The sequence below is a fragment of the Taudactylus pleione genome, unplaced genomic scaffold (assembly GCF_031769625.1).
Source record: "Taudactylus pleione unplaced genomic scaffold, aTauple2 ptg000005l, whole genome shotgun sequence".
Lineage (NCBI taxonomy): Eukaryota > Metazoa > Chordata > Amphibia > Anura > Myobatrachidae > Taudactylus > Taudactylus pleione.
Window position 1 is genome coordinate 19,004,115 of NW_028284408.1, and position 22,386 is coordinate 19,026,500.

The 22,386-nt window shown below is 42.1% G+C and overlaps 1 protein-coding gene across 8 annotated transcripts in view; it reads right to left on the reverse strand.

Moving 5' to 3' along the window:
• Window positions 1–7,543: 7,543 nt before the first annotated feature.
• ESD (esterase D) overlaps window positions 7,544–22,386 on the reverse strand; it is a 45,063-nt gene continuing 30,220 nt past the window's right edge. For all 8 annotated transcript variants that reach the window (XM_088444015.1, XM_088443760.1, XM_088443958.1 and 5 more), the window contains exons 6-10: window positions 21,429–21,553; window positions 19,570–19,689; window positions 9,681–9,779; window positions 8,017–8,184; window positions 7,544–7,745 (exon numbers count right to left, since the gene is read on the reverse strand). In XM_088444015.1, the coding sequence (XP_088300141.1) occupies window positions 7,665–7,745; window positions 8,017–8,184; window positions 9,681–9,779; window positions 19,570–19,689; window positions 21,429–21,553 (593 nt within the window). In that variant the 3' untranslated portion in view covers window positions 7,544–7,664. The remainder of the gene's footprint in view (window positions 7,746–8,016; window positions 8,185–9,680; window positions 9,780–19,569; window positions 19,690–21,428; window positions 21,554–22,386) is intronic.

Genomic DNA, 22,386 nt, shown 5'->3' on the forward strand with positions numbered 1-22,386 from the left:
TGGGGCTCGTCATCTGGATATACAACAAGAGTGCGGACAGCGAGCTCCATTCATCCTCTGCGGTGAGGGGGCAAAAAAATAAAATTTCTTACCTATCCCTCGCCAGTCCTAACGACCAGTGGGGATCCCCTGCAGTCACAAGGCTGGTATTACTTTTGAAAGAAAAAAATTAGATAGATTTTAACTCACTGTACACTCTCTTCCTTGGAGTCCATCTGGGGGATGCCATTACTTCTGGGTTATGTGTAGTGAGGTGTGGGAGTCGGCCACTAACTAATTGAAACTGGCTCCCACCCCCTATATAACCCCTCTCCTTCCACTATAACCTCAGTCTATGTTTAACAAAGCCGGAGAAAGACCCACGGAAGAACTGAGAAACCAGAAACCAACAGGTATCTAGTATGAAACCAAACAAGGGAGGGATCCCGGCATCCCCCAGATGGACGCCAAGGAAGATATTTTACGGTGAGGGGGAGTATCGGAACCGACCACTTCAAGAATTTTCGTGTACGGATGACCAGGTAGCTGCTTTGCACAGCTGCTCAACCGAGGCACTATGTCATACAGCCCAAGAAGCCCAGACAGCACGAGTCGAGTGGGCCCGAATTGAGGCCGGAACAATCACATTTGAGGACAAATATGCCTGCCGAATGGCAGAAGTGACCCATCTAGCAATGGATCTATTCGAGGACGGTCCAAGTAACTGTGTAACGCACGTACCACATCCAACAGTGCTAACGAAGAAGCTTCATTATTCACTGAATCCTGGCAAAAAGCTGGAACGACAACCTGGTTAATGTAGAAAGCCGATACCACCTTCGTAAGAAAGGAAGGTTCAGTGCGTAACACTACTCTATCCTCATGAAAAATGAGAAGCGTAGATTTACAAGAAGAGACGCTAACTCAGATACTCTTCTGGCCGAGGCAATGAGCAAAAGAAAAACAACCTTCGAAGTGAGATATCGCAATTCTACAGATTCCAAAGTTAAATAGTGCCTTTTGAAGTGCCTCCAAAACTAAATTCAAGTCCCAAGGAGGAACCGGCGGGACATAAGGAGGCTGTATACGAAGAACCCCCTCAAGAAGGTTTAAACTTAAGGAATAGAGGCCAATTTCCTCTGAAACAGGATAGGGTCGAAATTGTCCCTTAAGAGAAGACAATCTAAGACCCTTAGCCAACCCCTCTTGCAGAAAAGACAAGGGACGAGAAACTCTGAACCTTTCAGGTTTGAACTTGTGTTGTTCACACCAAGAAATATATATCTTCCATATTCGATGATAAATCTGGGAAGTAATTGATTTGCGAGCCTGTATCATAGTTTTCAGATTCTAAAAACCCTTTGGCCCTCAAAATATTGGATTCAAGAACGTCAGAGGCAAACTGGGGTGACGACATGGACCTTGAAGCAACAGACCTGGATGCAGGGGCAGACGATACGGAACATCTGCCAGCATGTTCCGAAGAACTGTGTACCAATGACGGCGCAGCTAGTATGGAGCCACCAGAATAACCGGCCATGGCAAAAATCGAATCCACTGAATTACCTTTGGTAACATTACCAGAGGAGGAAAGATGTATCCCAGCTGGAACACACAAGGTGCTGTCATGGCATCCACCAGAGATGCCTGAGGATCCCGGGACTGCTGTAATTCCCATTTCCCTGGATGGACACCACCTCTCAGTTGTCCACCCCTGGAATGTAAAATGTTGAAATAGCTGGAACTTTCTGTCGAATGAAGGATGTGAGAAACCGCCCTCATTGCTTGCCATCTGGTGTGCCTCTCTGCTTGTTTATGTAAGCAACTGCTGTGGCATTGTCTGATTGGATTCACAGTGGTAGGCTCCTTGGATAGGATTGAGCCTGAACCAATGCATATGGAATCACCCTTAATTCCAGTATGTTGATGGAAAGAGAAGCTTCCTGAACGGACTAAAGACCCTGTAGGTGCATGTCTAGAACCACCCCCCCCAGCCTGTTAGGCTGGCATCTGTGGTGACAAAGAATCCAATTTATTACTGACAATTGGCAACCCCTGTTCAGATTTGCATCCTGTACTAATCATAGAAGTGGGTCTGCAGAGATAATCTGAACATCTTCCTGTATAAATGAGGATCTGGTTTCACCCATCGATGAAGCAATTGGGTCTGAAGTGGGCAGCATGAAATCTGGCAAAAGGAATGGCTTTGAATGAAGCCACCATTTTTCCCAGTAGCTGCATAGCCCTGAGATATGAGACTTCTGTAAAATGGTCCTTATCTTGGATTGAAGATCCTGAACCTTTTCCTGCAGAAGAAACATTCTGTGACAATGGTTGTCAAAGAAAAGACCCCAAAACACCATCCTCTGACATAGAATTTTGATTTGGTAAAATTGATGATTCAGCTGAATCTCTGGAGAATGCCTAAGGTAATCTGAAGACATTGTTGCAATAGGGCCATTGAGGGTACCCTTAGCAACAAATCGTCCAGATAAGCCAATACATTTATCCCCCCCCTCCTGAGTAGGAAGATCATGTGTGCCATAACCTTTGTAAAGACTCTGGGAGCGGTGGTCAAACCGAATGGCAGAACCTGGAACTGAAAATGCTGATGTCTTACTGCAAACCGCAGAAGATGTTGATGACCCCTCCCATATAGGAATATGGAGGTAGGAATCCTTGATATCTATAGAGGCCAGAAATTCCTCTTCTTCCATGGAACAAATGACTGACCTTATTGACTCCATCTTGAATCTTTTCAAATGGAGATAATCATTTAACCCCCTAAGGTTGAGACTGGGACGAAACGACCAGTTTGGTTTGTCTACCAAGAAAAGTCTGGACTAGGCCTTGCTGTAGTACCAGAATGATTACTCTGGAATCGGAAAGCACGGAAATTGCCTGTATGAGAGCTGCCTTTCTGCAACCATCCACAGGGGATTTTGGTTTTGGTGTTGTTACAGGAAGGTAAGGACTCTTACCTCCTATGACCTGAGAAATAATTTTAGTTAAAGTAAAAATACCCTTCAAAAGGCAATGCCTCTAAAGCATGCTTGGACTCTATGGCCAGCATCCAATTAGCTCCGAAAATTTTTAGCTTAGCTTTAGACAAACCCCCTGATTGAAATACAGTAATCATCTGGTTCATCCAGGGATTGATAGCCTTTATCACCCAGGCACTTGCCAGAATAGGCCGCAGCGAGACTCCTGACAAAGTGAATATAGTTTTAAGTACGGCCTCATTATTCCAACCCATAGAATCTTTAGGAGTTACAGACGGTGTTGTGGGAATAACCGTATTCCTTACAAACCTAGCAATAGGAGCATTCACCATGGGTGGAATTTCCCAAAGCTTAGTATCCCCTTTTGAAAAGGGATAAAGATACTTAAATTGTTTCGTAATAAGAAATTTGGTATCCGGTTTAAACCAGGCTTCTTTTAATATTTCCTCGAATGTGAAAATTCTGGTAAAACAGATGCAGGTTTCTTCTTACGTTTAAAGATAGAAACTGAACTAGTTACTGGAATGGCTGTTTCCTGAAGATGCAAAGTCTCCCTGACCGCATCTATCAACATCAAAATTCCTGAATCAGGATGGGAGACCCTCACAGTTTGAGTTGTCTTCCCAGTCATAATCCAATTCCTCTTCTTCCTGAGAAGAGGTAGCTGAAGCCTCTTCTCCAGGAAAATCCACCTGGCCTGAACCTCTCTTAGTGGCTGTGGCCCCTGCTGACGTAACCATTTTATTTATGAATGTTGCCATTTCAGCGAGACATCGTCCCATATCCTGGGTCCATCTGGGTTCTACCAAGGGATCAGACAAAGTAGGGGCTTGAGCACAGGGTATCTTATAATTTGCTTCAGATTAACGTAATTCATCTATGGCCTCAACCATAGACCTGACCCAATCAGGCATCACCGGCTGCTCAGCTGAACCTCCCGATAATGAATCCCCCTTGTGAACAACCAACATTTTGTATAAGTATAAAAAGTGACAGATCCCTGTTTGGAACCCTTATCTGGCTTGTCCATACTGAGAGAGAAAGACAAGTCTAACTAATACAGATAGCTACCTAAATATCTCTGTAAAAAGTGTAGCAATGTTTGAATAGAAAAAAAACAAAGAAGGGGCTAAATAAGACTCTAACTCACCTATCTGTTAAATGCAAAAACCCCAAGGCTGAGGTTATGGTGGAAGGGGAGGGGTTATATAGGGGGTGGGAGACACTTTCAATTAGTTAGTGTCCGACTCCACACCTCACTACACTCAGAAGTAATGGCATCACAAAGATGGATGAAAAAGGAAAAATGAATGCAAATGGTGGTGGTGGGGTCTTTAAGTCCCTTTAAATCCCCAACCCTATTACCTAAAAGATGGGGATACCCTTTTTTGAAAAAGGAGAGGTAATTTGCTTTGGATCATTTGACATTGTATTATATACTAAAAAGTGTGAACTGTGTACATCTACCCATCAAATGAAAGCATCCTGAAGAAACAAACCAAGGAAAAATAATATCCTCCTTATAGCCATCCACAGTGATTTCTATTATAAAAAACCCCAAGAAATTTTTTTTGGGATTGCTGCTTTATTAATGAAGTGCCCAAATACATATTCAAGGTTTCTGGGTTAACAATCCAACATAAAAATGCCCTCCAACATGGCAAGAAAAAATGAGACAAGAACCTCAAAATGTTGCCAATGTATTGCTTGTGTATACAATGATGATATTCAGATAGGACCATGACATATAACATAATGCTCCCTTTTGTGTTCTGACTATTCCATATGAACAATTACACTACTCAAAAGCCATTTTGCATCCGACATAATATATATAATTTTTCGTGTAATTTTGTGTGCAGAATCCAAATATACCATCAGAAATTTGATAACGTAAGGTTTTTGAAATGTTTTGAAAAATTAAAATTAGAAAATGTAAGTATTTTATCACAGTAAGTGCTTGGCAAGGCTCTCTTTTGCCTGCCCAGACTCCTCATCCTCTAGGTAATCAGAATCCCTCTCCTCATATTCCTCATTCTCCTCCATGTGCTGGTCCTGGGGCAGAACCCTCCTCTTAGCACTGAGTGCCATGTCCCTTGCTGGCTTCTGTCCCAGCTCCCGGCTGGCGGGCAGAGGGGGAAGTAACCAGGAAGCTCCCCGGACTGTACCATGACCTTTTTACCTCCATAAATCATTTAACCTCTGCGTCACATTAGGTTGGGCCTTATGAAGAAGTCTGTGAAAGCTCTGGGTAAAGAAGGCCAGGCTTTCAGTTATCTGTAGGAAAAGTTTCCGAAGTTACGCAATGCTAAATTAAGGTATATTTGTTGGCCCCAAATAAGGAAACTGCTTATGGATGAAATATTTAACGCTAACTTGACGGAAATTGAGTCGGCTGCTTGGTCCTCCTTCAAGGCCGCTGGGCATGGATTCTTACGGAATAGAAAAGAGGCCAAATATGTGTATCACGCAGGACCGGCGCCACCATTAGGCAGCTGCCTATGGGCGCCAGCTACTGGAGGGCGCCACTGAGTCAGTTAAGCTGAAAAAATGCCTTCTTTTACGTTTTGCAAGAAGCAGATGCGCATCTATCCAGCCCCAGCTGCCACTGTCACTCAGTCACCTCTCCCTCACATGTCCTCAGGTATTGCCAGTGAGTGGTCTGCCTGCCGTATCTGCCCGGGCTGTCACTCAACCGTACAGGCATCGCTGAAGTGCGCTGTTTACTAGTGTGGATGCCCAACCACGGCCTGGCCTGCTCTCTTCTCCCTTACTGTAACTCCTCTCTTCCTTTGCAGGAGAGGAGGAGCAGGCTGCCACTGCTGCCGGGCTGGCTGGGTAGAGTGAGAAGAATATTGGCTGGCTGAGTTCGGTAGAGTGAGAAGTTTATTATTAATATACATTTAAATAACACACAGCAATTATCTTACCCTGCTCCTATTTGCCCCTTGTTCTCCAGTTATTTCCTTACATGCCCCTCTGTCCACTAGCTTATCTCTCACGTGACCCAGTGCCCACCAGCTATTCTGTTATATTTCCCCTGACCACTGAATAATTTGGTCACTAAAGCTGGATACACACTGACAGATACATTGGCCGATCAATTGATCGGCCAATGTATCTGCTGCCCATCGGGCAGTGCGTACCCGCGATATGTTGGTGAACGTCGGCGTTCACCGACATATCGCATTGGCTGTGCTGCACAGCAGATGGACAGATATGTCTGCAGACATCTCTGACCATCGGCAGGTGTGTACAGGCGGTCGGAAGACCGCCCATACACACAGAGCGGCAGCCACGAGGAGGGGGGTGGGGCACACCCTCACACGCCGGGACACGCCCCCTGGACGCCAGGACCTGCGGGCACAGTTGATGGTTGTTCAGTCTGTACGAACAACCATCATCTGCAGATATATCTGTATAGTGTGTATCCACCATTAGGGTGCCCACAGTATAAATGAGAAAAAAATTGTTGCTGAACTGCATCCACAGGGGCATGTGAAGGTAAAGCAGTGGGCAGGTGCCATGTAGAGTATAGGGAGATGGGTACATGGTGGTATTTATATAATGAGACATGATCTCAAATAATCATGAAAGGTGAAGTTTTTTTTGCTCTGTTCTGCTATCTAACATCCCCCTAGAAACTCTGTGTTTGCCTCTAGACATTAATAAAGCCTGGATAGCATCAGTTATCAGTGCATCTGTACAGCTCCTATGCCAGATGATCAGGAAAACATTATTATTTAAAGAATTATTATTTTGGTTTAAAAAAAAAGTAAACTGTGTGTGAGGGACTGCAAACTAGGCATTAGGGGGAGGAGGGGCGGTAGGCCAAAGCTCTGCCTAGGGTGACGAGAAACCTTGCATCACCTCTGCCACCAGGTATGAACTATTGGACAACTACAAGAATATGGGTTGTATGTCACTTAAAATTCACTTTTTACATTCCCAATAAGACTTATTCCCTGAAACCTGGGTAGTGTAAGTGATGAACGGGGAACGTTTTCACCAAAACATTCTGATAATGGAGCATGGCTACAGAGGACGCTGTGAGCCTGCAATGATGGGGGACTACTGCTGGTTTCTTATTAGAGAGACCAATGAGACACTGGACAAACAGAAAGTGTCGACATCCTATTTCCCTAAAGCAAAGTGACTTTACATTTGATATTTTATTAACAACTACATTACAGCTAATTTGGATTGTGATTTCTGAAGTTTATTTTCTACAGTTTTTAAGCGATCCTGTAGTTTTATTAGTATTCTATAAATACATTGAGAATAATTTAATTCTATAGAGATTAATTGAAATTTTCACTAATCTTACTTTTTTCAGATACAGCTATTACCGCCTCTGTTTTTTGTGTGTATCTAATAAATGTGACATGATAGAGGAACTCGCCTGAACTCAGCATCTCTAAATTAGGCGAAAACACATTCACAGTTTTAAATGACATTTTGTTGAGTAGTGTTATGCTTAACTTGTATCAAGTAATGAACCACATAATCCATAGGTTTAAGACTTTTTTTTACATTGTTAAAAAATACAAATTACAGCAAGACTGTGTCCACATACCTCTTTATTTGAAATGGTTTGAAACAGCAATGTAACATTAATATAAATGTGGATAAAGAATTTAATGTTACTTCCTATTCTGGAAAAAAGTTATTCCTCTGAAAATATCAAGCATTTAGGTATTTTGCGTGATGTTTGATGTGATCATTTACAAATGTGGTTATGAAGAAGTAGCTGTGATCATATCCCTGTAAAGGAAACAATAACATGCTTATAACAAAGCACTAACTAACAATTATACATTCAGGGTACTGACATCATAAAGTATGAAATATAATCCAAACAACAAACTGAACAATAAAAAGTACAATATATTACTACAAGTTCACTTATTTCATTTTAGAACATATTGATAAATATTTGATCATTTACTTTATACACTGTATTTCATTTAAAAAAAAAATACTTGCAATGCCTACAAGTGTGAGACCTCTTTATACCTGTATTCATAATAATTACCTCTTGCAGTCTAAACACGACTGGAATCTTCTGCTCAGTGCATGCTGCAATAAAATTGTCTGGCAACAGCTGCCCTGCAGACAGGAACTGGTCATCTTTACCCTGGTCAATTAGTATGTCTAGCTGTGCACCAGAATAAGCCTTCACCAGATGAGTAGCATCGTAGGCCTTGCAAATAAAAGAAAAAGGAGAATTAAACACAATTAGAAGGTATATGCTATCCCACTATTTTGGTAGGGTAACTACTCAACTGGGTGCATTACGCTACTAAAATGCTCTACCGGTTGGCTCACAGCACTAATCCATTTTAATAAAGTTATACAGAAAAACACAGAAAGGTTGGAACACAGGTCAATACGTTATATAGTGCAGCATATTCAGTTGCTCTTTACGATTGGGAACAAACAGTAATAACACAAGATTGGGTAATAACAGACAGAGGTAGCAAGCTTACAATCTAAACCTTTCATTCACTTTAATGGTGCTACTTATGCTTTCATGCTTTCAGGCAAGTTATAGGGCATAGCCAGTGCAGGTTATATAAGGCAACAGGGAATGGTTTTTTAGTGAAAGGAAACATTGCTTAGATGTCACCATTCTGTGATCCATTTAAGCAAAATGTTTCTTGATCCCAAATTGCCTTGTAGGCTTCTCGCTTCCAATTACCTGCAAAGTTTAATAAAGTTATTTATTGTGCTTTTAAGCTCTAAAATGCAATAAAACATGTATGGTTCTTTAGCAGACATTAAAGGGCAGACTCTTCTTATAGGTGGAGACATGACAGTGTGATCTCACAAGAATTACATAGATCTGAACATTAACATGGGCACCTACTGTACGCCTATCGGTATAAATTACTAGACCTAGCAAATCCTGTTATTCAGGTAGATAATATGTATGACCCACTAGCCCTACTGTTAAACACATCAAAACTATCAACCAAGCTCAGGTAAAACTCATCCAACACATGTGCAATACAAAGAGATACATTGCTGGGAACTGGAGGAATTAGGAGGCACTGGCCAAGCCTCCATGGAATAAATTACTAATTTGATGAAATATATGGTCCACGATTTCCATGGTGTTGGGAGAACTTAGCACTCATTTTATGCCACATCTTTGGGCCCGATTTTGCAGTAGGAGTAAAGCAAAAAAGAGCAAGTAATTGTGCAGCACCTGGACAAATTATGCTGCAATGCAAGGGGAGCAAATACACTTATTGTTTGCATGTAGTGTAAATACTGGCTGCTTTCGCATGTAGCCCACAAATGCTGCACACTTTATTTTTACACTGCATTTTAGATGTCAGTTTGGACACCTCCCTCCCAATCTAAATCTCTGCACATTGTACATCTGCCCCACCTGCAGTGCAGCCTGGTCTTACTAACAACTCAGAATCAGGCCCTTTATCACTTTAGTCATTTCTGCCAGACCCTTTACTAATATTCCCTATTCCCTCTACCTCTCACTATTTCCTTTATACATCTCTCTTCCTCACCCACCACATCTCCTGGAGGAACCAGAAGTAACTTGTCTCCTCTTTCCTTGTTTTTATTTACATGACTTTAAAGATAGAGAGAATCGAATAATCAAGAAAGTATAGATATTTATCAGATAGTCAAGACAATTTACTTTTTAATATATCTATATTAAAAAAACCTCACCTCCCATTTATTGGCATCTGATCCCAAGTATCCACTGAACGCTTTCTGGCCCCAGGGACATTGAACAGGATTACAAATGGGTGCAAATGCTGAAACAGTCTATAATAGAGAGTAAAATAAGGCAAAATAATAATAATAATAATAATAACAACTAAATGTACTACAGCACTGGACACGTGTAAATCCGTACACCTAGATGGCTTACTACTTGGGCATGGTGGCAGGAGCTAAAGTGGGGAAGTCTGTACAACTTGATGATGTCTTATAAAGAACAATAGCTATGGGGATGTTAGCATGGAAGTCTGAGGGAAAGGTGTCCTCAGTTAGGGGAATAGATGAAAACGCAATTTTTTTTTTTTGCAATTGTCGAAGACGACCGTTTTTCACCAAAAGACGGTGATATTTTTGCCAAAAAACAGCCAAAAACGCAATTAGCGAAAAAAACTGGAGAAAAGTTTTCTCCACCCAGGACAAGTCGAAAAAAATGCAAAATCACTATTTTTGGCTAAAAAATGTGGGGATTTCTTTCAGAACCCTTTGGACACCCCCCTAATGATAAATGACCCAAAAATGTTTTCGGAAGTTGCGCACTTTGGCGAAAAAGGACCGACAATTTTGGGTGAAAAAAAATAAAAAAAGTTGAAAATAATACAAAGCTATTTTTTTCCCAGGAAATTATTGTTCCACATAAATTGGGGGTACATTAAAATGGGTGCAAGTATAATTTAGTGTAGTAAAAACTCAATTTTAAAAACCGTAAAAAAACGCCTGCTGCGACTGCATGCGACATTTACAACACTTCACACATACATACCGTCCCACGAAAAATCAGACCCAATGCATTAAAACCATTTTCAACTGTTTTCTTTTGTTCCCAAAATTGCACGGTCGTTTTTCGCCAAAGTGCGCAACTTACAAATTTTTTGGAGGGTAATTTATCATTAGGGAGGGTGTCCAAAAGGGTTCTGAAAGAAATCCCCACATTTTTGCCAAAAATAGGGATATGGCATTTTTTTTCACCTGGTCTGGGATGGAGAAAACTTTTCTCCAGTTTTTTTTCGCCAATTGCGTTTTCGCCTGTCTCTGGGTGAAAATATCACAATTTTTTTGTCGAAAAGCGGTTGTTTTCGCCAATGGCAAAAAAACAGTCAGTTTTCGCCGCTAATTGAATACGGCCCTTGGTCTTAGACAAGTATGGGGACCATGTGAAATAATAATCTGTACTAAGCATTTGTTCCAATGGTCCAACAAGGCATCTATCCCAGCACAGAAGAAATCAGGGTCAAGCTCCTGAAGGAGCTCATGACGGATTGCTGAACTTCACCATAGATGGTGAAATCACTCGGTGCTAGGTCAGGGCTGTAGGGAGGATGGTTCAGTACCTCCCAATGTAGCGCTGTAACAACTCACGCGTTCGGTTGGCTGACTGAGGCCTGGCACTATCATGCAGCAATACGATGCCAGTTTGCAGCAACTAAGGTCGTTTTCAAGCTATTATCATGCAGCAATACTACACCTGTTAGCAGCAACCCTGGTAGTTGCCCTCCGCAACAGGCTCAATGTGGCACCATAGCGGGCAGCATTCACAGTATTTCCCTTGGTGAGGAAATAAACAAGAAGTACGCCCTTGTGGTCCCAAAACATGGTCGCTATTACGTTCTTTGCTAGTGTTGTTTTGAATGTTTGTGAAGGTGGGGACGATGCTGGTTTTCCATGTCATGGATGCTTGCTTCGTCTCCAGTGTCACATGATGCACCGATGTTTCATTGCCTGTAGCAATAGGCTGCATTAACTGCGCTCCCTTCCCATGGTACCGCGTCAAGTGCACAAAAGACAATCACATCCCCAGTTGCTCGTAAACGATGTTGTGCACAATACCCACAGATGTTCAGTTAGTCAGCAATGTCACTTGCCTGTTTCCATGACATGACGTTATCACCGTACATCTTGACAAGTTGGCAAAGAAATTCAGCTGCTGATGTGAACTTTAGACACAGAATTATGATCATACTACGCACCTTAAATGTTTGACCATATTTCCGCCAGCCCCGCCATCTTACACCTGATGTTGGGACAGTATGACTGATAAGAGGCGCAGTCTAATGGCCGTGAGGGGAAGTAGTGGTCTACCTGCTCTGGCCTGGCGGGCAATTAGAATGAAATAGAGACCTTTACACACATTGTTACCTTACTTATTGAACCAGCCCGTATATTAAAAAAAACACACATATACTGTATATAACTGTGTCCTCCCTCATACATTGTTGCTGCAGTCACACCAAACAGCTCCTCTCAGTGGGCAAGACCCTGTCCGACTCTGCTTGTGCTGAGAGTCATTTTTGCCTGATAATGCATCTTAGTCACAATGCGATGCGACCAAGATGCACCAGGAGACTGCACTGATTAATCTAATATGTGACACTTGTATATCTGTATGCAACAGAGTTTGAATCTATATACATAGTACTACGATGTACCGGCTGCTGCTTTTTTCATGCCAAGTTACATTGTGCTTTATTTACAGACTCAGTCGTACACATATATACAATTGTCACATATCACATTAATCAGTGCAGTCTCCTGGTTCGCCTTAGCTGCACCGCATTGGAACTATGATGCATTGTTTGAGTGAAAAAGGCACTTGGCGCTAGCAAAGTTGTATGGGACTTGGTGGCTCACTCATGCCATGCGTCTCGCACCACATGGCTTATTGAGACTAGGTGTATGAGGACACATCTATGTCGTGGTTGACTCTGTATAGAATAAGATTGGTATTATCTACGTGTGTGTGTGTGTATATATATATATATACACACACACACACACACACACACACACATATATATACACACACACGTATGCAAACACAATACTGTACAAAAGTTTTAGGCAGGTGTGAAAAAAATGCTGCACAGAATGCTTTCAAAAATAGAATTGTTAATAGTTTGTTTTTATCAATTAACAAAATGTAAAGTGAATGAACAGAAGTCTAAATCAAATCAATATTTGGTGTGACCACCCTTTGCATTCAAAACAGCATCAATTCTTCTAGGTACACTTGCACAAAGTCAGGGATTTTGTAGGATTATAGTCAGGTGAGGTTGTGGAAGACCGTTTCATGTCACAGGTCATACACTATGGCAAGACTGAGCACAGCAACAAGACACAAGGTAGTTATAATGCATCAGCAATGTCTCTCCCAGGCAAAGATTTCAAAGCAGACTCGGGTTTCAAGATGTGCTGTTCAAGCTCTTTTGAAGATGCACAAAGAAACGGGCAACGTTGAGGACCGTAGACGCAGTGGTCGGACAAGGGAACTTAGTGCATCAGATGAAAGACATCAGGCTTACTTCCCTTCAAAATCAGAAGATGTCCAGCTGTGCCATCAGCACAGAACTGGCAGAAACCAGTGGGACCCAGGTACCTCCATCTACTGTTCGGAGAAGTCTGGCCAGAAGTGGTCTTCATGAAAGAATTGCGGCCGAAAAGCATAGGAACTGCGGTGCAGAAAAATGACAGCAGATACTCTGGACTGATGAGTAAAAATATGAACTATTTGGCTGTAACAGAAGGCAGTTTGTTTGCCGAAGTTACAATAATGAGTGTCTGCAGGCAACAGTGAAGCATGGTGGAGGTTCCTTGCAAGTGTGGTGCTGCATTTCTTCAAATGGAGTTGGGGATTTGGTTAGGATTAATGGTATCCTCAATGCTGAGAAATACAGACAGGTACTTATCCTTCATGCAATACCATCAGGGAGGCATCTGATTGGCTCCAAATTTATTCTGCAGCAGGACAACGACCCCAAACACAGCCAATGGCATTAAGAACTCTGGGCCTGATTCAGAGCCGGACGCTATTTGCGCTCGCTCGTTCCAAAAAAAGGGGGTGGCTATTTAAATTAACCGTTCGCTCTTTGCGGTCTGTTGACGCCTCTAGGTCTGAATGAGCGAACAAAACATGCGGACGTTTTTTTGTGAAAAACGCCCCCTGGCCGCTCGCATCATACGTCATCTCCGCTATTTATTAGATTAATCGAGTACATCGAACAGCGTATGAACTCTCGCTATTCTTGTGGTTGGTTTTTCCTACCACAACCTTGCGAGCAGTTCTGGCTAAAAGACACCCAACTGACGTGGTCGATTACGCTGCTTTGTTAATTATGCACACCCTTAAAACGCCCGTTTTGACCTTTAGGAACGCCTGCGTTCGGATCTCCACTCCCCGTTTTTAAGCACCTTCCCCTGTTACCACCCACAAACGCCTCATCCTGTCACTCAAAATAGCAGGCATTCGCTATATTGCGAGCACACGATATCTGACCGCACTGGCTGGTTCGCGCAAGCGTACTAATACCCATACACATGCGCAGATGTGCGAACATCGCTCGGAACGAACGAACGGCCACTTACGAGCGGCTCTGAATGAGACCCTATCTTCAGTGTAAAGAAGAACAAGGAGTCCTGGAATGATGATATGGCCCCAACAGAGCCCATCATCAGTAACATCACCTAGTCTGTCTGGGATTACATGAAGAGACAGAAGGATTTGAGCAAATCTACATCCACAGAAAATCTGTGGTTTGTTCTCCAATATGTTTGAAACAACCTCCCTACCGAGTTCCTTCAAAAATTGTGCGCAAGTGCACCTAGAAGAATTGATGCTGTTTTGAATACATACATACACAAGACTCCAAAGTTCACCATACAACACCTCACCGGGTGCCATCCACAATAAATTTGATATGGGACAAGCAGCACTCACGGATTTGTAAAAAAAGGGACAAGAGCACAGTACGTAATTAAATTGTCCGGTATTTACACCTACAACAGGAATACAAAATACAACAATTACCTTATAAATTACCTTTATACAGTACATTTCATATACCACGGTGTCTGTGCGTGTGGACCCGGAACTCATCTGACGTCAGCAACACGCACATCACAGTGGAAGTGATGCAGCCGGCCAGGACCTATTGCTATCGTAATGAATAAACAAAAACCTTCACCAATACAATAGAAGTAAAATTTAAAACTGCAGGCTAATCATAAAGTATAACCTATACCAACAACGATGAATAAAACATCTCATAGAATGTCATTACATCAGGCTAAAAAGCCAACATAGCAAATAGGTTAAATATACACAAAATACCTATGCAAAGAATAAATTACACTAATATAGGGGAATCTGCCAACTTGCTTATAAGAAGCATGTAAGGGAGAGATTTTCATTGAGACCTTGTGGTTGGACCATATTCAACCTATAAATCCACCGAACTTCGGCTTTAAGTAGAGCCTGGGCTCGGTCACCTCCTCTAGGATCTTCTGGAATGAAATCAATCATTTTATAACGAATGGTAGCTAGGGTATGTTTGTTATCACGGAAGTGTCTAGCCACCGGTTCCTCGTTATCTTTGCCCTCCAATGCCTGCCTGATGGCAGAGCGGTGGAGTGCCATTCGCTCTTTAAATGGCGTATGGTCTTCCCTATGTACAGAGACCACAGGTGCAACGAAAGTAATAGATAACAAACCGGCTGTTACAGGAAAGAGTATGCTTCATTTTACATTTCTGCCCAGAGTGAGGGTGTAACTGCATGTAGTGCAGCCAAGACATTTAAAATGACCTGGTTTTCTAGAAAGGAAATGTGGAGCAGGTACTGAAGAGTATTTAGAAATATCAGCATGGACCAATTGGTCTCACAGATTCCGTCCTCGCTTATAGTAAGGGACTAGTTTGGAATCATGCAAAAGAGGTAATTCATTATCTGAATTGATTAATGGCCAAAAATTCAGCTTTTTCGCCTGATGTAATGACATATGAGATGTTTTATTCATCATTGTTGGTACAGCTTATACTTTATGATTAGCCTGCAGTTTTTAATTTTATCTCTATTGTATTGAAGGTTTTTATTTATCACTATAGCAACGGGTCCCGGCCGCCTGTGTCACTTCCGCTGTGATGTGCAACACGTCAGATGAGTTCCGGGTCCGGCGAGCACAGACACCGTGGTGAATAAAATGTGTAAAGGTAAGATAATTGTTGTATTTTGTATTCCTGACGAAAGTGTAAATACCAAAACGTTGAATTACATACTGGGATCTTGTCCCTTTTATTACAAATCCGTGAGTGCCGCCATTCTGCTTGTCCCAAAATAAATAAATATATATATATATATATATACACACACACATACATACACACACCTATACATACACACACACACACACACACACACACACACACACACATATATAGTTTTAAATGCAGAAAGATATGGAAGATGTTACCATATTAATTATCTTATGTTCATATATTATATCCATATTGTACAATTCGTACTCTACAGTGCATCACAATTCAGATCTATTAATCATATCTTTTCTTTCCTTCACCATTATCCTTTCTTAATTACTGAAATACAAAATGCTCTTTAGAGGATGCTACAAGATCAGCAGGAAACTTAAATCCAAAGACTGAGTCATCCTTTCAGACATGAAGATACTGTAGAAGGTTTAATTGTAGGATTACATTCTTCATAAATACTTGTGGGCAGAGATAACAAAGATGTTATTAAACAACAAGATAAATGTCAGAGCTGGGACTGCTTGCTGCCACTGTTTAACCAATCCTCTACCAAACCAGCACATACAGCCCTACAAGCAGGCAAAATGCAAACAAGCAACACAACAATTTCACTTCAATGAAAGAGTAAAAACAGTTTTAATAAAAGGACAGAAAGAGGAGTTTATAGGATTTTATAAAAAAAAATACAACTAGTGAAAATAAATTTAGTCCTAACAAAGAGCAATGCATTGTGGTTTAACTCGAGGCGTTTGAAATGGGATGTGGGCTATGGAAGAAGCAATCATTTCTAGCTATCTCTCCTATGTTATGACTCAAAAGAGAGTCATAACATTAGAGATAGTCCCAAGGCATAGAATCATAGGTGTAAGGGAATACATATTGTATATACAATGGCCTAAACCTTAAATCTGAACAAAAGTGGAGTGAAAAACAAAAACAACTAAAACCTCACCTAAGTGGCATCTATTCTTGCCTACTAAAAGAGAAATGGGTATTACGCTGACACAATTTTCACCATCTCCAGCTTTGATCCAAAATGATCCATCTCCAGCATTGTCCCAAAATTATGAACCAGCTATGTTGCAGGACACTACATTGGGGTAGATGTATTATAGCGGCACTTAACGTGCCGCTATAACGCTTCCCCTCTTTACCGAGGCGAAGCAGTAAGCACTACCGATGAGATGTATAAACATCTCATCGGCCGGAGAGGGGGAGCGTTAACTCCCCCCACCGGCGCTACAGACAGCAGCGCATCAGCCTAGTGCTGACAGCGCTGTCCCTGTTGTGGGTATCTTGTAGATAGCAGCGCCGATAATGACAGGGGCGCATAGCGCCCCTGTCATTTACCGCCCAGACCCCCGATCATACATCGGGGAGAAGCGGTATCAGCGCACATAACGTGCGCTGATACCGCTTCAGGGCTTCATACATCTCCCCCATTGAAACATAACGGGGATCAACATGACTCCTTTGCAGCCCAGAGAGGGGAGGTCAATGGCCTCTCTCTATAAAAAACACAAATACAATGCATATCACGTCTACTCAGAAAATACAAATACACCTTATGCCTTTGCCAAATAATGCCCCTTTATTACAGTGATAAGTTTAATTATATAGAAATGTCATATACACTTAAGGCCGGATTCAATTAGCCGCAGTAATTTACCACGTGATGGTGGAAGCCTTGGACTTTTACCCCCGAGGCTACTCAATTACAGCTCCCTTTCTTTGCGTTAACCTGTAGGTTCCGGGAGAAGTACCTTGAGCTATGGGTTAACACGTATGCGGCACCCACGATAAGGGCAATTATTGCAGATTTTTTTTCGAGCCTCACTTAGATTAAAAAAAAAATCTGCATTAAGTGCAACCAGTGAGTCTATTGCAGGCTACCGCAGGCTGTAACTAAGTAGCTCCGGGCGACCAATTAGTCTGCAGTTAATTACCGCAGCTAATTGATTCTGGCCCTTAACACATTAAAACACCAGGACAAAAGTGGAAGGCTCAGGGGAGCTTTAAAAGAGGAGGGGGCACGTGTGCAGCCTCCGTTTTGGGCTCCCTCCTCTCTGTCAGTGCAGTAGATTCTGGCTTCATGCGCGGGTCCCTGGGAAAATGACATCTGCACCTTTTTTCCTGGGGGGACATCTTTTCTGCGCATGCGCAAATCACTGGGGAAATGTCCGCCGCCATTTTCCCTGTGATTTTTTTCAGGTTGACCAGTGATCTGCTGGTTCTCGGATTAGCAGCTGATTGGCTAACAAGTGTATGACCACATCTGACAGATCTAGTAGATTATTGACGAGATTAAACATGGTCAGAGGTTGTCCTCATCCAATCAAATTAACCGTCCATCCCAATCAACTCTTATCAATTCCGAAAGGACTCATAACTGCTACACATTGTGGCCTGGTTTAAAATTGGACGCAAAATTGCATTTTAATAATCTGTATCTATTGCAAGGAGTATTCTCTTCCAGTTATGGTCAGTGGCATTTATTATAAGTCTCTTACTGGTAAATGGGTCTGGGTACAGGATCCCGGTGGACAGTCAAAATACGGACAGCAGCATCCTAACAGTCAGAATCCCAACCTAGTTAGGTAAATCTCGTAATCCTCCCCCTAACCCACCTTTCCCGCAGCCTAATCCTAACCCATCCCTCCTGCAGCCTTACCCAACCCTCCCTGTAGTGCCTAAACCTAACCCTCCCCCTAACCCTAATACTTACAGTCGAGATGCTGGTGGTCGGGATTCCAGAACCGGTATTCTGATCACCGGCATACCGATCGCTGAGTTGGTAACTACATCCTGGTACATGTGTTTGTTTGTGAGGAAAGCAGGGTATTAAAGGACACTTGCCAGGAGATTGAAATGTCAGAAACCTGCTACCCACAGACTTATCATGCATGGTACATAGTTTTTAGGGCACAATATCAAAGTAATGCGCAACACTACTACCATAAGCTAGGTTAGACCATAAAAAGCCTTTACTGACAGTATCATAGGTTAACAGGTACAATGTTTTGTGTAAATAATATTGTTAAACTGTTCCTGGCACTAGTGGAGTATAAATTATGCCAGGTGGTTACCCTATGTAATTTATGTATAAATGTGGTGGAAGTTACTATGAGGGACATGTGTGAGGTCAGTTGGATGACCCCAACCTTCAAAGAAATTCACAACAACTCCATCAGTAAAGAAGGTCATGGCGACCGTGTTTTGGGACCACAAGGGCATGATTCTTATTGATTTCCACACCAAGGAAGATACTGTGACTGCAGTCCGCTATATTGTGACACATTGATAGGTTGCGGGGGGCAATTAATTGAAAACGTCCTGGGTTGCTGCGAACAGGCGTTTTATTGTTGTACGATAACGCCAGACCACACTCAGCCAACCGCATGCGTAAGTTGTTATGGCGCTACCATTGGGAGGTACTGGACCATCCTCCCTACAACCTGGCACTGAGTGATTTCCATCTCTTTGGACCATTGAAGATGCACCTGGGTGGAAGGTGATTCGCAACTGACAGTGACGTTCAGCAAGCCGTCATGTCCTGGCTTCAGGCGCTTGATACGGATTTCTTCTATGCCGAGACAAGTTCCTTTTGTTGTATCGTTGTAACAAATACTTAAGACAAGTATGAGGACTACGTGCAAAAATAATATGTACCAAGGCCATACTACTGATTATACGTATATGTACCAGTTGAATAAATTTACGCAATGAGGTGTCTTGTTACCTTATTTATTGAACCACACTCGTAATAATATAAAAACACTGTTTTATAAAATAAATCTTACCTTGTATTTTCCAGGGTTCTTTAATGCACAAATTAAAGCACCATGACCCCCCATTGAGTGGCCAAACACAGAAATTCTATCTGGGTCTGTTGGGAAATTTCCATTTACCAGTTGAGGCAGCTGAAATACATAGAAGGAAAATCAATGTGTTTCTTACTACACGTGGCAATCTTAAATCATTAACTAGTGTTTTACTTGACTAATGCTGGGTACATATTGGCAGATGTATTGGCTGATCAATTGATTGCCCAATATATCTAGCGTTGGTCGGCCAGTGTGTACCAGCGATATGTCTGTGAACGACATCGTTCACAGACATATCGCGTCGGCTGGGCTGCACAGACAATGCCCAATATATTTGCAGATATATTGGGGCATCGTGCTGTGTGTACGGGGGGTCAGCCGACTGCCCGTACACTTGCAGCAGAGTCCGCGGGGAAGGGGGCGAGACACGCCCCCCCGGCCACCGGGACCCGCAGCCAGATGATGGTTGTTCAGTGTGTATGAACAACTATCATCTGCAGATATATCTGTAAGGTGTGTACCCAGCTTAACTTTATGTATTATGTGTATATAAAAATGCAGTGCAGCATGGTAAATAAATAACAGAACACTCTAAACTCCTATAATAAACAATTATTGCTTTAAATGTGTTAACCAAATGTTAAATCTATTATATAATCCTCTATCTGTGTGTCTAGCAGCCAACCCACCCGTTCACAGTTCTCATTGGGTCTGATCTCCACCACTCATCATACTACCAGAACTCCAGCTCTCCATATATGTGTCCCTGCCCAGATGCAGAGCTTTCTTTCCTCCCTCCTTGCAGTGGCCTGGAGACAGCTCTTTGTCTCCGGTTTGTTGAGCTATCCCAGTGTGTCAGTCAGTGCTGCAGTGAGCCCCCCTCCACTCCCATCCTGCTTACTACAGCCTCTCCTCTCCCAAGCTAACCGGCAGCCCAAAGGCTATCGGTCAGTGACTTCCCCTTTCCCGTTGCACAATCCAGCATGTGTTTTTCTGGCACCACGGACCCGTTGATGTATCGGTTGACATTGGGAAAAAAGACAGAAGAGATAAAACAAAAAGCTGTCTCCAGGCCACTGTGAGGAGGAAAGAAGGCAAGAGCTGCAGCCGGGCAGGTGACACATACATGGAGAGCCAAAGCTCTGGTAGCATGGAAGACATCAGACCCAATGAGAACTGTGGCGGGCTGCTAGAGATACAGAGGATTATAGTACAGATGTATATACACACTTAAAGCAAGAATTGCTTATTAATAGGAGTAAGAGTGTACAAACAAAATTACATTTAACAATAATGTATTTTAAATAATATGGAATGTTCAGGTATGTAGAGTATGCACAAAGAGCTCAAATGCTACATAGATCCTAAATTTGGGGGTGGGGGGAGTCACTCATGAACTATGTCTATCCTCAAATGGCACCAAAGAGTCCCATTTACTGTGCTATGTACTTTACAACTTACCTGTGCCAAAACACTAATCCTAATTACCTTGTACACTGTAAGTGAACTAAGATTCAAAATGGAGGAAAACGAACACAATCTAGGGTAATAAGGCAAAAGAGGTCTGATAGGAGTTACCTGCGCCATGCTTCGTCTTATTCATCTGCAACTTTATACCAATTACTTTGCTACAAATATATGAGGTCACATCTATAGGACAGTTCCTTAACATATGCTAAAGTATCCTAGTGTACAAAAAGTAATAAGCTATGGTAGCGCTATCCAAGTTTACTGCAAAGCTCAGGGCTACAAGAATGCTGTACAGAGGCTACCGGTTTGACAGCTGTCAGCTAGTTGTCATAGGTCACCCAGTATTTTTGAGGCTAACAGGTTACCTCCTCCAACACATAAGAGTACATTCTGTAGTTAGTTTTCCAGGGATCCTCAGTGGCATTAACATAGAAGCCAGCACCTGTGCCAAAATCCCAGCTTTCCTCCTCTCCATCTATATTGCAGCCCCCTATAATACAGAAAGGTAGACAATTTATATAGGAATTGTTGAATACACTACATAGTAAAGTAATATTCATTTTTGTGCAAAGCAGTGTTGTCATTTATTAAACCATTTTCAGAATTAAAACTTGACAATATGAAACCAGAAAGACTGCTTGCTGTTTGATTACATTATGGGGCAGATCTATTTAGCAGCGATAAAATGAAAACTTAATGCCGGAGAAGTTTTTGCACTATTCGCTTGTTTTGGTGCGATATTTTCACGTCTTTGGGCAAAGCGTGCTCCCGCTTTTCGCCATATCTTATTACAAAAGATGCGAAAACACATACATGCGAAAACTGCGCATGGTGAAACCTTTTGAGGAAATCAGTCTGTACCCCATAAAAAAGCCTAACTGACATAGGAAATCAATATAGAAGTGTATTAATAGCCCTAATAAAAGTATTTTTAGTTCTTAAATTATGTCATATGGCTGTTATATGCTTATTTACTTAAGTGTTGAAAAATGATAAAAAGCAATATTTTTGGGAGAAAATAATTGCAGTAGTTAAATTGGGGGTATATAAAAATGGCAGCTAGTATTATTTTGTGTCTACAAAGTGCAGTTTTAAAAAAATGCTAAAATACACCTGCTGCAGCAACCTGCAATCCTAAAAACACCGGCCCCATCCACACAGCCCCCCAGAGTACCTGACCCTTTACTCTAAATCTATTTTACAGTACTTTGATTTTTTTTGCCTAATGTCCTGGTAGCCCTGTTGTAACTTACCTGGTCCTGGTGGCTCCAGTGTCTTCTTCTGGATCTCAGCGGCTATGTGACATGCAGTTCTGGCGCAGGC